We start from the raw sequence: 13,493 nt of genomic DNA on the forward strand, positions 1-13,493 counted from the left end.
TTTCACTGATAACTGAAGGTTGCTGGGCTAAACCCTATGTCATTGAGACAGCTCTGTCCTTGTTCTTTGATTTTTTTTTTCTTTTTTGCTGGTAATTTTGTTCCCAGTTCTCTGTGTTTTATGAGTTGTTTCTTCTTCTTTTTTTTTAATTGTGCCAAATGTGTCGCTAAATATGCTCTTCCTGAGAAGCTGAACCGGCCTCTGTACATTTCTCAATCTTCCTACATATGCGTTCATGATTTAGTGTGACTGTGGGATCACCCCATACTGTTAAAGGGCATGTGATATTAACAAATGTTTGCAGTCTCTTGTACAGCTGTAAGCAAAATCATTAACTAATTAAACTAATTAAATGTAATTACAATAACTCATTTCGGGCGTATTGCAGCTGCTTAATTTTCCCCCCCTCTTCTCTGACAGCCACTGAGAGAATGCCTGGCGATTAGTGTGTCTGCCGAAAGGCCCGAATGTCACTCACATGCCACAAATTTAGGAGCTTGAATGTGTAAACAGTGCAATCTTTAATTATCGCAAGAACCGGTATTTGGGGCTATGATTTTAACTACTGTAACCCTTTCTCATAGATGCTGGAGAAGGCTCTGTCCTTCTGTTTGGTGTCAACAATCCCTAGCTCTAGTCACTTAATGATTCATTTGAGCCAGATGACTTTCACGAAAATAATTAAAAGGGAAAAGGATGCCTTGGAAAGTAAAGTGGAGTCAAGCCTCTGCATATTCTTCTCTTACAAAAGCAGAAGAAGGCTCTTTGGGAGGTGGGAGGGGGAGCTGTACTTGAAGTGATGCCATTTGGCTTTGGAATGTAATATTCTGAAGAAGAGTAGGGTTTGTGGCCGTAACCATTTATTTTAAGTGTTGCTTCAAACGTCTCTCCCGCTCTTCGCTCTGCATTAAATAGTATCCTTTCGGTTTTTAATGCAAGGGTTTGGGTTTGCTAGGGCACCCCAGCTCGTGTGTTTTGATTTGCAACTGTGCTGACAGCTCACTTTCACCACTTCCTCCTGGGTCTTATCTTCTGGTTAATTGCTGGTGGATGGGGTGAGGGATAAAGGGGTGGGGGAAAAGGGAGGTGCCTCTTCATTGGCTTTTGGGGGTCTCTTTTCTGTTTTAGTTCCCTGTGCCTTTTCATGGAAAGCTAGAACCCCTTAGCTCAGGGTTCTGTGTCCTAGAAACAGCCTTTGGGCTGGGAGTGGGGGCTTGCCCAAGTGATGACCAATCAGAAATGTTAGTAATAGCCAGGCCAATAAAAATATTTGGAACTTAGCTTGCCTAACACAACGGAGCTGAAAATATTCTTAGATGTAGGATGCTTTGGTTTTAGGGCTTGTATATGTTTGTCAGTGAAATGTGAATATTTATGAATATGAGTATCTTCAGGAACAAGAAAAGGAGAATATTGAATGATGTCTCCGGTTCTGTTTCGGAAACACTGAGTGCTTTCTATGGTCCCCAAAGCTTTTTCGAAGATGTGCAGCTTAAAACACCTAAGTGGTATCCCAGTGACTTTATTGATTTAGGGAGTGTGGTATGAATAGGAAGTGTTAGGTCAATTTCATTATTTAATATTTCAGGTATTTGCTTTATTACATGAAGAAAAGACCCTAATATCATATTTTAAAAAAAAATCTTTAGAGAGCCATGGGCAAAAGAGGAATAAGTGGTTGATTTACTTTCCTAGATAACTGTGAACCACTTAAAATAAGGTTATGGGTTCATTAGCGCCTTCCCTGCCCTCTGGTCTCCCATCTTTGCCCCTCCCCCACCTTTATGAGGGATGACTCCAAGACATTTCATTTCCTTAAAAGAGGAGGTGAGGACGTTTTTTCTGAACAAAATATTCTAAATTTCGACAACTGGCAGGGGACTTGATCGCTTTGTTTATGTTCTAATCGGCTTTTGGAGAGAGGTTTACAGTCTACCTCTTTAATAATAAGGCAGCAACTGGCCCAGGTTTAGGTGTCTCTGCCTCTTTAGGGATTGGAGGCAGAAGACTTAGACATAAAGGACATACGTCTCTATGTGTCGCGCTTGTGTATCTCTAATTATGGAAGTTCTTCCTCTTAGAATGTTACCAGTCCAATTTTTCCCCCACGTTGATATCACCCTACAGATTATAGGCTAGCTCTCTTGTTATGTTTGCTATCTGGGCTTAGCTGACATTTCTGAAGTAATTTAGTTAAGAGGAAATGAGTTGTTCCCAGTAGAGAGAGCAAACGAGTGAAGTGAAGGTAGCCAGCGTGATAAATGGCTCTTTCATTTGAAGATCTCCAGAGCTCGTTTACGGCTAATTTTCTGTATTGGCCCCCTTTGAGCTATTAATGCAATCGGCAGGGACCGTGGCCCCTCTCCTCTTAGCTGCCCCATTAGAGCTCCCATTAAGCCGTCGAGTCTCAACTCCATGGCAGGGGTGGGGGGAGTAATGAAAGGTGCTTTTTAAACTCTCCTAATCTAAACCGGCAGAGGGTGGTTAATACGATTTGAAGGGGGCTGGTCAATGAGCAATCAATAAAGTAATAATGAGAAGGATTCGGTACATTAACAGTCTAAAAATCCAACGAGACATTAAAAAATCATTCTGAACTCTCAGTTCCATTAAGATTAGGAATCTGGGCTGGGAGGGGGCGGGGTGGTGTCCAGCTCCCAAAAGGGATCACCGCCATCCTTCTACAGCCTGATCTAAAGAAGGCTCACCTAGGCTTTACCAACAAGTTTTTGGTGCAATTAGAAGCTGCTGTGCAATCGGCTTGACACCTTAGACAGCAGAAAAGACGCTGGGATTTCTTGGAAAGGCTCATGTGGCTCAAGTCCAAGGTTCAAATGTTGTGACTGTGGGGCATTTTCATTGGTCTTAGGAATATCCTGTTTGGTTAGTTTCAGTTCAACCTCCGGTTTGCTCCCACTTTTTTCGCTTTCGTTCTGGCCCCTTCCCCACATAAACACTTTGATTGGTGTGGGTTTCCTTTGGGTGGGGGAGATACAGGAATTGCCAATTTCTATTACAAGGGGTTCTGTTGGGATTCCTCCTTCTGACCTAGTCGGTCACAAGCCCCCAGAGTCTGTTGGAGCCCCTGAGAAGGATATGAATTTCTTCTTGAAGGGAGAGGTTCACATCTCCAGAGCTGACTTGGAGCCCAATCAGTATTTATCCAACTAGAGACTCTCAGATGCATTCCAGCCACCCAGGGAGTCATCAGAGGTCACAGAATTTCAAAGCTGGAAAGACACTCTGCTCCAGCTCCCATCCTCACTCCCCAGTGTGGACACTGAGACAGAGAGAAGATAAGTGACTTTCTCAAGGTCCCACACTTGAGAAAGTGAAGGGACCCAACTTAGTTTCCAGCCTCTTAGACTTGGCCCGTAAAGGTTGCCAACACCGGATGTTTGTAGTTTCATTATGTTTTGGCTTTCTTTGTGGAAATCCTTTTATTTTTCTTTTCAGGATTTCAGTGCTCACATTCATACACGTGTTCTCATATACATGTGGAATAACACGTAGCCCCCAGGTAGATGAGAAACAATGCAAGTATGAGGAAAAGGGTGATCTGCTGGTGAGAAGTAATTATTTCAAGCAATCCTCAACCCCTTGTGGCTTCTCGGTTTCCATATATAAGCCCGGGTACCTTTCAGAGGGACTTCGCCTTGAATCTGGTAGATCAGCTCATTTCTTCTTTCTCCTCCAACAGCAGATCAGGCCCACAGAGGACCTGCCTCCAGCCAAACACAAAGATCGCAAAGCTGTGATTTCACACTTAAGTTTAAAGAGCACAGATTAAGAGCTAACCTATTAACACGTTGACGCTGTACAGTCTACTAATGAATAAGATTTTCGCCATTCAGTTTTCCTTCCTCTTTCTTAAATAAAACGCCAGTCCCTGTAATGAAATATTGATCGGTTTTTAAACCTTTTTTTCCTTCTTCTCCCCCCAATATAATACAGGTTAAAAGGGAGGGGAGCCAGTTTTGTGGGTGTTATATCCAGAAGTTGGCCATGCTCTCCAACTGAGAACTGAAGAGGGGGACGAAAAAAAAAACAAAACCCACCCAGTTTTAATGTATGCACAGAAAATTGTAAACATGTAAAGAACTGAAAGCTTCACGCTGAGTTTTGCTATGCTCCATTTCCTTACCATTTCCTGCTGTCGCTTTAAACCTATCGAAGGCATCTCTGGGTTCCGTGAGCAGGAGCAGCGTGCTCATAATTACTAACAAATCAACCGGGCCCTGTTGCTCCCTGGGTTTATTGATAAGCTGGAGGAAAGCAGAAGGGAAAAGACAAAGAGAATCAAATATGGGGTTAATCAGCTGAGGAAAAAGCAGGTGTGACAGTGGAGGGGAAGCTGAGTGCACACGGTACCGTGGACTGACTTTGAGGAATATCCAGACAAGAAATGGGGAGAGTCTTACCTAGGCGACCAGTACGAAGGCCAGAGTAGGAGAGAGATTTAGATCCAGAGGATGAGAGAGTAGAGGGTTCGAACGAGATCAATAAGGAACTATAACCTGAACCACATGCTTGAAGATAAGTCTTCATCTTTGGGGAGTTAAAACACCACCATGCTCCCCATCCTTCCCCCAGACAGCAGTGGGCAGAGGAGCGCTGACCCCGTCCGTGGTATTTAGGTAACAATGCATATGCAAAAACATCCATCCCAGGGAGGGATCAGTATACCTTCCCCAGAGGAAATAGCTCTTGTCAGGTAAATCAGGCAATTAACAATAGTGAAATTAGAGGGCAGGTTATAAAGTGTCTCTAAAGGCTGGGCTTTTCAAGAGATTTGATGCCTGGGACCTTGAAAAGCAGGTAAAATACCAATTGTCAGTAGATACCTGGTTGTCAGGTAGGGGTAATGGGAACTGAACGTACTATTTCCAGCTTAATGGTTTTTTTCCCCCCCATTAAATATTCTTTCTAAAGGGTATTTAAATCTAAAATGTGTTTGCTGAAGATTAAAGATATTTTTACACAGTTTATTTCTATACTACAAAGGGCTGTCTATATTTTAGGGGAAAGTTTTCCCAAAGTTATTTCATACCAACGTCCACAGTCCTAAAGTATTTGTTTATAGTGCTCAAATATGAAGCTGAAATACAGAATTCAGGACTCCGGTAAAGAAAAATAAGACCTTAAAATCGATGTGGATATTGTGTGAGAGAATTAAATGGCAGAGCATTCCCATCCCAGTCACTGCTTTTAAGTGACTTTAAATCTGTATTTTACTCAAATTTAATTAATACTCCCACTATGACTTTGCCTCGTTCACTCTCAAAAGGGAAGCACTTCACTGAGGAGACTATGATGAGGGGAATCGGCAAGAAGAAAGCCCCCTCTCTAAACACCCCCCCCCCCGCCCCCAGACAATGCAGAAGATCCACTCTGTTACCTAACATCATCCATCTGCCCTGGGACATTCTGTAGACAGATCCAGAAATCCAAAACTGTTTACCAAGAAGCAGAAAAAGGGAATGCTTCGATTTCCCCATCCACTTCCCTTAGAAAGCCCTTTCCCCCTGGTGTCTGTGAAGAGCTGAGTGCAATTCATAGTAAGGAGAAGATTGGGGACCTGTCTGGCTTTTAAGTCTCTAAACAATCATGGAATTCTGCATGCTGGTATCCAGTAGAGAGAATTAGCTGTTTGAAAAACCCTCAGGGTGGTTAGTCTGTTCTAGACAAGGGAGGTTATATAACTTGTTTGATGTGTAGGGTTCTAGGCTCCAGATGGTAGAAAGGGCATATCTTTCTCTTACCAGGAATACAGAGTGAGACAGAGTCCTTATTCAAGAAGGGAAATGGAAGGCTCTTTTTTCATGCCAGATCTCTTGCATGTTTCAATAAACCCCCTGGAGTGGTGATCAACAAACACTGTTTGAGGGGCTTCATAGTCCAGGGGAAGAAGCTAAGGTGTAGGCCAAATCAGGAGGGGAAGTGGTCTGCCTATCGGCTTCTAAGCCTGCCGAAAGAAAAGGGGCTTCAGCAGTGTGGGAGTCCAAGGGAGCGAGATTGCCAGGGAACTGGGAGGCTGGCTCTTCACTGTTCCTCATTCCCAGCCTCGGTTCTCCTGAGCCCCGCCTCTTCCTGAGGTGCAGATGACACTGAAACACAATTAAACAGAGATACAGGCTGGAGACCGAAAGCGCCTGGGTAGCAGTGGCAACCAGCTGTCAGGTCTTATTAACTTCTGCATAAAACATACCTTGAGTGCGGTTTGTTATCAATTACTTGCCGAAATGAAACAACTGGGGCAAGGCAAGACCGCCGCTCACATGAATTAGAGTGATTGGTTGATTGATCAGGGCACCTGTTGTAAATCATAACTGTTTCAAACAATCACCAGCCGGTGCTCTATGTTAATTTGTAAGCAAAATTCATGGCACTGCGGGATTGCTTTCACTGGAGAAGAGCATTTGGGTTCATTTCTACATGAATCTGTTGTTAGGGTGGAGGAAGGAATGGAATCCACTTTAGAGAAATGAGCAACTCTTTGGGGCCTGCTCCCCAGCTTAATGGTATTGCCTGGCGGTTCTTGGGCACAGTGACTGATGGGGCCCACTCTCCTGATTCTTAGCAGTGATGACCATAGATTTGTGCCCAATAGGAAGGAGGAAAAGTCTCCCATAAAGACTATTGGTGTTACTATTTTAAATTATTGGTAGGGGTGATCACCTTCAGGCTTCAGCACCAAATGTGATTATTATCCTCAGGAGACAGATGAGGAAACTAAGAGTTAGAGAAGTTCTGCAAGATGTCTAAGGTCACACAGCCAGCACGTGATAGAATCAGATTTGCCAGGTTTCACAGCAGTCCAAACTCTGGGTTGCGTGTCTTTCTTGATTTGTATAGTGATCCGGACTGTGGCAAGAGACTTTCCTATGTCCAGACACATGGGGTAAGTTTCCAGAGGAGTGATGGTTTTTGCATTTGTTTGTACACAGTGCTCTGATCGCGCCGCAGCCCCATGGAAACACATACTTCCTGCTTGCAGCTTTCCGCCTGGCGCCTGTCCTGCGGCCTTGCTCCTGCGGCCTTGTCCCTGCGCTTGCAGGGACACATTCTGTCGACCGGTCACCAGAATCGAAACCCGGTCACCTTTATGGCATTTTTTTTTTTTTTCTTTTCTGCTCTAGTTCCAGTTCCTCCCAAATCTGTGACTTCTCTGATGATGAATAAAGATGGCTTCCTGGGAGGCATGTCCGTCAACACCGGGGAGGTGTTTTGCTCGGTCCCGGGCCGTTTGTCTCTGCTCAGTTCAACTTCAAAGTACAAAGTAACTGTGGGGGAAGTTCAGAGACGGCTGTCGCCCCCAGAATGCCTGAACGCGTCTCTCCTCGGTGGCGTCCTCCGAAGGTAAATTACCCTCAACCATTTTTGCTGCAGCGTGGTTGCCTAGCAACCGGATCCAAAGCTAGTGCAGCGGCCGCCACGTGCTCAACGCCCCAGTTGCGGGCCTGGGAGCTTTCCACTTTCCCTGCCCTGCGCTCGGCTCCCAGCGCCTTCCCACCCCCAGGACCCCTGGGGTATTCTCTAGCCTGAGTGGACCCACATCTTACACACAGCTAAAACAGGAGTTTTGTGGAGCAACCTCCTTCGTACAAGCCATGTCTCTGATCTCTGCTTTGTTTTAAAGTGCACTTGGCGGCCTTGATACCTTCCCACTAATGCATTGTGCCCCGCAGTTTGAAGGGCTTTGCTCTAGACTCCTTTTTTTCAGTACGGCCACCAATAATAACAGTAACATCACAAGAGAAGTATTGACAGCTATTCCTTGGGGCCATTCAGTTGCTCCCCAATATTGGAGAAGGACAATCTGAGGCTCCTTGGGAAAAATTAGGGCTTTTCTCTTCAGATTCAAAGCCTCCCCCCAGATCCCTGCCAACACCTGAACCCTTTGGTAGTGTCCCTGATATGAAGGGGACATTGTGGGAGGTGAACTTTTCAGGTTAGCCTATTTTGGGAGATGAAAGTCCCTTTCTTTCCTAAAAGTGGCTGGGTGAACCGTAGAATACAGGAGGTCAGAAGAACTGAGTGTTTTCCTTGTATTTTTGCCCAGACCTTAGCACATAAAGGGGGAAATCCTTGGGAGGATGTAAGGGTGTGATCCACAGACTTGTCTCACTCGGAATCTTCTTGCCCTGCTCTGCTTTGTGAGTAGAGTTTTCAAGTGAGTCCTTTGAGCCCCAGAATGTGGAAGTTTCTTTCACACCTCACCCCTGGGAGGTCATTGAGGGTGTGTGTATAAAACTTACTGTGCGATTAAGAGAGATAATCAATATAAAGCGCTTACCATGTAACTAAACTCCCTCAAGTGCCAGTTTTCCTGTTATTATGATTACCATCATCATTAGTTTCATGTTTCAGTTTTCCTTCCCGTTTTAACCCAACTCCGTTTTATAGCAATTCTGAACCCCTTCCTCTCAAAGCCCACTGGTTTCGGCCCGTGCCTTCTGAATCTCCCAGTTCTTTCCCTTTATTCAGCAACGTTGTACTTGTCCAGTTTCTGCTCACCTCACAGGCTCCATGACAAGAGCTCCGTGTGTGTATGAGCAACTTCTACCTTCCCTGGACGCACAACCTACATCCTAATTATGCCCATCTGGTATCATATTTTTTTTTCTCATGAGATTAAAAAAAAGAAAACGACTCAGTTTTTTTATGCTCTGTATTGCAGAAATTAAGCAAACCTCAGCAAACTATCAGCAAATAACCAAAAGGAAGAAAAAAAAATGTGCTAACCTCAAGTTAAAACCTCTTCAAGCTCCACTGGGCTTTAGATTGCTAAGTCTAAACTTTGTTTCAGGAACACTCTGAGGTTAATCAGAATGTTAATTCTTGCAATTTCAGAGCCAAATCGAAAAATGGGGGGAGATCTTTGCGAGAAAGGCTAGAAAAAATCGGTTTGAATTTACCCGCGGGCAGGCGCAAAGCAGCAAATGTCACGTTACTCACCTCCCTGGTGGAAGGTAAGCAAGACGTGTGGCCATTTCATGAAGTGGCTGAGCTTAACTGTCGGCTGAAGGCTGACATTTTACACGTTTCATGATTAACTGGAAATCATTGCGGTTGTTGTGCCCTTATGAGTTGGACGTCAAGCGACTGCTTGAGAAAAGTTCAAAGGTCCTTTTACTTAGAGGGAGCAGCAGTTGTCCAGAGGCCAAGGGACGCGCGCGGAGGTCCTTGTGCTCTGAAGAGTGCTTAGATCTGGCCTCTAAGCCAGTGCAGGGGTCACCTCTGCCACCCGGCAGGCGGGTGGGCGCAGGACACAGTGCCTGAAACACCCTCTGAATGTTTGCAAGAGTAACTCTGTAAGCGGCAATCCATTCTGCACACCTCCTTCTTAGATTTCACCTCCAAATCATCAGTAGGAGAAAACACATTGTCAACTTAATGAAACTATTAATTGCATTCATGACCTCTAATGATTATTTTAGAACTCAGGTTACTCTCAGGGCCCCTATCTCCTGGCTGATTGCCTGGGACTTATTGTTATTGAGATATAGCTGTTTATGACCAAGGACCTAGGAAAACTATGGAGTGGGGGTAGAGTCGAAACATGGAGAGGAGTCAGGTATGATCTCCAGTTATGAATTTAAAGGCCCATATTTATAACAAGCACATTCTAGTTTGCTCATCATCTTGGAGTTGGGGGTGATATTTATGGTATGTCATAAACAGGATCTTCTCCACAGCCTAGAACAAGAGGATCTGCCTTTGAATTTGTGAGATGTGGAAGGGATAGGAAATACAGCCAGATGGACCTAATGGGGGAAGTTGTAGCATTTTCTCTAGAGTCTAACATGTAGGTCTTGTTTTTTTCTTCTGTGTTTATGGATGTGATATTACAACACTTCTGTAGGGAGTTAGTTTTTGGAGGAGGGGATTTTAGGATATTTAGGCAGCAACCAAAAAGTCATCACATCTATAGGCTTTGCACTTTGCCATTTTAAGGCAGGGCTGACTAGACCAAACTCACCCTCCAGGGGCAGTAGCCACCGCATTTCTAGACCACATTTATTAGTGGTTGACTCTCAACCTGGGGGTTTTACTTTTTGCCCTTGAGGGAAATTGCTAATGTTACCATCCTCATTTTGAAAAGGAGTCAAGGTAATTTCAGTCCAAGACAGAGATTTGGGTGGAAAAGGAAGGAAACTGGAAAACTCACTGAAATGCTAATGCTCAGTTGGCAGTTTTCAGTGTTATGAGTTGTTGTGAGCACCATGCCTGAAGTCTTTCATGGTTACTATGCTAATGATGATTAAAAGTAAGTCATGCTCCTTAAAAATAACCTAGCTATGGGATAATTCAACATATCTCTTTTTCATGTCAGGATCTTCCCTTGAACCCCTAAGGCTGTGCTTTAAAGGGTAATAATGCTTTTTCAAAGGGGCTTCCCCATAAGCCAAGGAATATCTCAGCTGTCCGGCTATCTGTTCTATAGCTTCTGTGTCATCTTTGTGCAGTAGAAAGTCCTTAAGTAGGAGAATGATGGCAGGAACCTCTGAAGGGGAGAAACATGAAACCTCCCTAAGCAGGAAACTGACAAGGAGGATGAATATTTCATTGCAGGATAGAAACTGATCCATATACAATTTCCACATTCTTTCATACATGTGGACATAGACACACATGGGTTTATAGTTGTATATTTCAGTTATTATAGGAAGATACAAAAGATAGAAAGACTTTTAGATGTTATTTAAAGCAGGTGTAACAGGTGCTTTAAAAGAGAAGGGGAATCTGGCTTGAATATCCAGCTCTGTGTTGAGGTGCCATTGTAAGGTGGCTCCTGAACAGGTCAGCCCACCTTTCCCTTAAAAAATCACGGAGTGTAGGAGACCTCAAACCGTTCAGGGGATGTCTAGCTAGGACTTGGCTGGACAGATGACCAGGGAGAGGCTGGAAGGAGTGGCAGGAACAGTTTGTCCCATCAACTGTAATTATAGGTTGAGAACCATGTTTGGTTTGGGCTTCTGTTTCACCTTTGCTAATGCCCTCCACTGCGTAAATAATAACAGTTGACCGGGGAGTGCCTCTTGGCCTTGGGATGCTTAGAGACTGGGTGCTGATCATGTCTTCTGTGCCTGTCTTTTCAGGAGAAGCTGTTCACTTAGCTCGGGATTTTGGGTACATTTGTGAAACAGAGTTTCCCGCCAAAGCTGTTTCTGAGTATTTGAACCGGCAGCACACGGACCCCAGCGACCTGCATTCCCGAAAGAATATGCTGCTGGCCACCAAGTGAGTGTCCCAGACCCCGGTCCTCATCCCAGACTCCCTTCCAATGGAGCCACCTCGATTGGGGGGAGGCTTTGGGAGCGCCGACCTCCGCAGTGGGGCAGGGAAGCCACTGCTCTGAGGTGGAAGAAGCCTTTGCAGCCCGTCGTTGGCTGGCTAGGGACCCTCCCAGCTCCACCTCCCCCACCCCCCTTAGCATTGATTATGGGCTGTATGTTTGTGTCTGTCTTCACTATTTCCAAGTTTGGGGGAAGGATGGCTTTGCTAATCCGAATCCAGGCTTTTTACAGTTCACATCCCCAACCTGGGGGTGGCAGGCAGACCTTTTCCGGGGTGCGTCCCTGTTCCAATTTTTCCCTGGACGCAAACCCCACCTGGGTTCCCCATCTCCCTGTCCTATCCACACAGCCACGTGTGCCCGGTCAGCGTGTCTCTGTGGGCACCCACGTGCACGCATCTCTACCCGCAGCTCTAATTACTCTCTTTCCAACGTTGCTGTTTGGCATCTTCCACAGACGTAGAATTTACTACAACTCCAGAGGGGAAAATAGTAAATCTCTGGCTAAATTTAGGTCTAGAGCTCATTTGAACTTTTACAGTGGGTTTTCTATTTATTTGATTTACTCCTGTCTTTGGCTTCAATGTCAGATTGCTGGTGTTTTACGGCCGGCTCAGGCCTGCAGTGGGCGGCGCTGCGTGCGCCCGCACGATTCTCTCGCGGGCGCGGCCCAAACAGCGGCGCTCATTTATTTAGTGCTCCAGGACGCGGTTTGTTCCGTTGACAGCGTAATTTAAAGAAATATATGGAAGGCTGAAAAATCATTTGCTCAAATTTGTCCAGATGTTTTTGAGACGTGATTGGAATTTGATTGCCCCTTTCCGCAGGGTCAAAAAATATTAATGTCCCAGAACTTTAATTGCTTACAGATCCTGGTTTGGGCTTTGAAGATTTAAAATGTTTGACTCGAAGCATTTGTTCTCTCCAGTTCAGAATTTCCTTTTTGGCACTTTGGTAATGAGTACAAACTTTAGGAAAGCCTTTAACCATCACTTCCAAACTATCAAAACCTGGCACCCACCCTCTTTTTTTAGAAGATTTTCCTCTGATGTACAAACTAGCAATATAATAGGTCTTTGTCAGTAAATTGTCCCTTGCTCTGGTGGCTAGTGGCAGGGGAACTGTTGGTACTTTATAAAAGAGTAAAGGTACGTTGGGGAAAAAATAAAACCAAGGTGGATAAATTAGATAACAGGATCCTACCACCACCAACTCTGTCGTTTCCCTAAGGAGTGCTTGTAACTTTTCCCCTTGAAGCCTTGTGGTTTCTCTTAGGCCAGCACTTCTTAACCTGGGGTGAATATCAGAATCATCTGGGGAGCTTTTTCAAGATAATTATTAGTGGACCGAGCCCCAGGCCCCCTGAATGGGAATCAGTAAGGGCGGAGGCCGGGATGTGTGTATTTGAACCCCACAGGTGATTCTGAGAACTGCCCTATTTAGGTCGGAACTGTTATCTCTTTCTTGCTGGTTGTGAAGATGTATGAGCGCATTTCAAACAGAGAATCCAGTGGGGAGGGGATGTCTGTTAGGGTCCTCTGCCCATCAATCTTAAACCCCAGAGCCTTTTCTGGCTGCTGCAGGTTGGGGGAGGAGGTATTGTCCCTCTAGCTGGCCATTATTCCTCATAAGAGTAATACCCTGGGAAATGATGCTCCAGGGTCACTCATATGGGCCTCCAGGTGTCTGCCCTGCTCACCTGTTGGCCAGGCCAGTTGTCACCAAGTGTCAGACCATCCCAGGGAGGCCTGAGATTGGAATTCTATAGTTTGTCTTTTCTCGCCACCCTAGAGACCAGGTGGAGGCAGGCTGACAGAAGCCTGGCAGTCTGTGAAAGGCTATGACCTTTGGGATGCCATGCCTCTGACCGTGAGGCGAAACAAACCATTGGACCTTCAGGGCTAAAATCCTTTTGTCCACCTCCTATATTAAAAATTTGTCAAATAAACCCAATCCATAGTTAGGCACAGATTTTTTTTCTAAGGCTGGGAGATTCCTCTAAATTGTAGCTGCCCTGAGGAAATAAAAACCTTCAACAAATGAAAAATCTACCCTCCCTGGAGTCTTAACCATCTACCTTTAGGTTTTATCTAAACAATATGGGAATCATTTTATATGGACAACAATCCTGTTGTACAAAGATCTTCAGTAGCCTACACTTAAAAGAAAGGGAGAAAAGGGGGTGTGGATGTGT

General features: G+C 45.0%; 1 protein-coding gene across 5 annotated transcripts in view; it reads left to right on the forward strand.

Annotated features, from left to right (window-relative positions):
* Nucleotides 1–13,493, forward strand: part of TFAP2B (transcription factor AP-2 beta) — a 31,122-nt gene that overhangs the window by 10,239 nt on the left and 7,390 nt on the right. For all 5 annotated transcript variants that reach the window (XR_007137083.1, XM_047796471.1, XM_047796472.1 and 2 more), the window contains exons 4-6: nucleotides 7,140–7,359; nucleotides 8,854–8,972; nucleotides 11,103–11,244. Coding sequence is in view for 4 of the 5 variants with exons in the window: in XM_047796471.1 (XP_047652427.1) it covers nucleotides 7,140–7,359; nucleotides 8,854–8,972; nucleotides 11,103–11,244 (481 nt within the window). In the remaining variant the exon portion in view is untranslated. The remainder of the gene's footprint in view (nucleotides 1–7,139; nucleotides 7,360–8,853; nucleotides 8,973–11,102; nucleotides 11,245–13,493) is intronic.

The sequence above is a fragment of the Phacochoerus africanus genome, chromosome 9 (genome assembly GCF_016906955.1).
Source record: "Phacochoerus africanus isolate WHEZ1 chromosome 9, ROS_Pafr_v1, whole genome shotgun sequence".
In the NCBI taxonomy this organism is placed as follows: domain Eukaryota; kingdom Metazoa; phylum Chordata; class Mammalia; order Artiodactyla; family Suidae; genus Phacochoerus; species Phacochoerus africanus.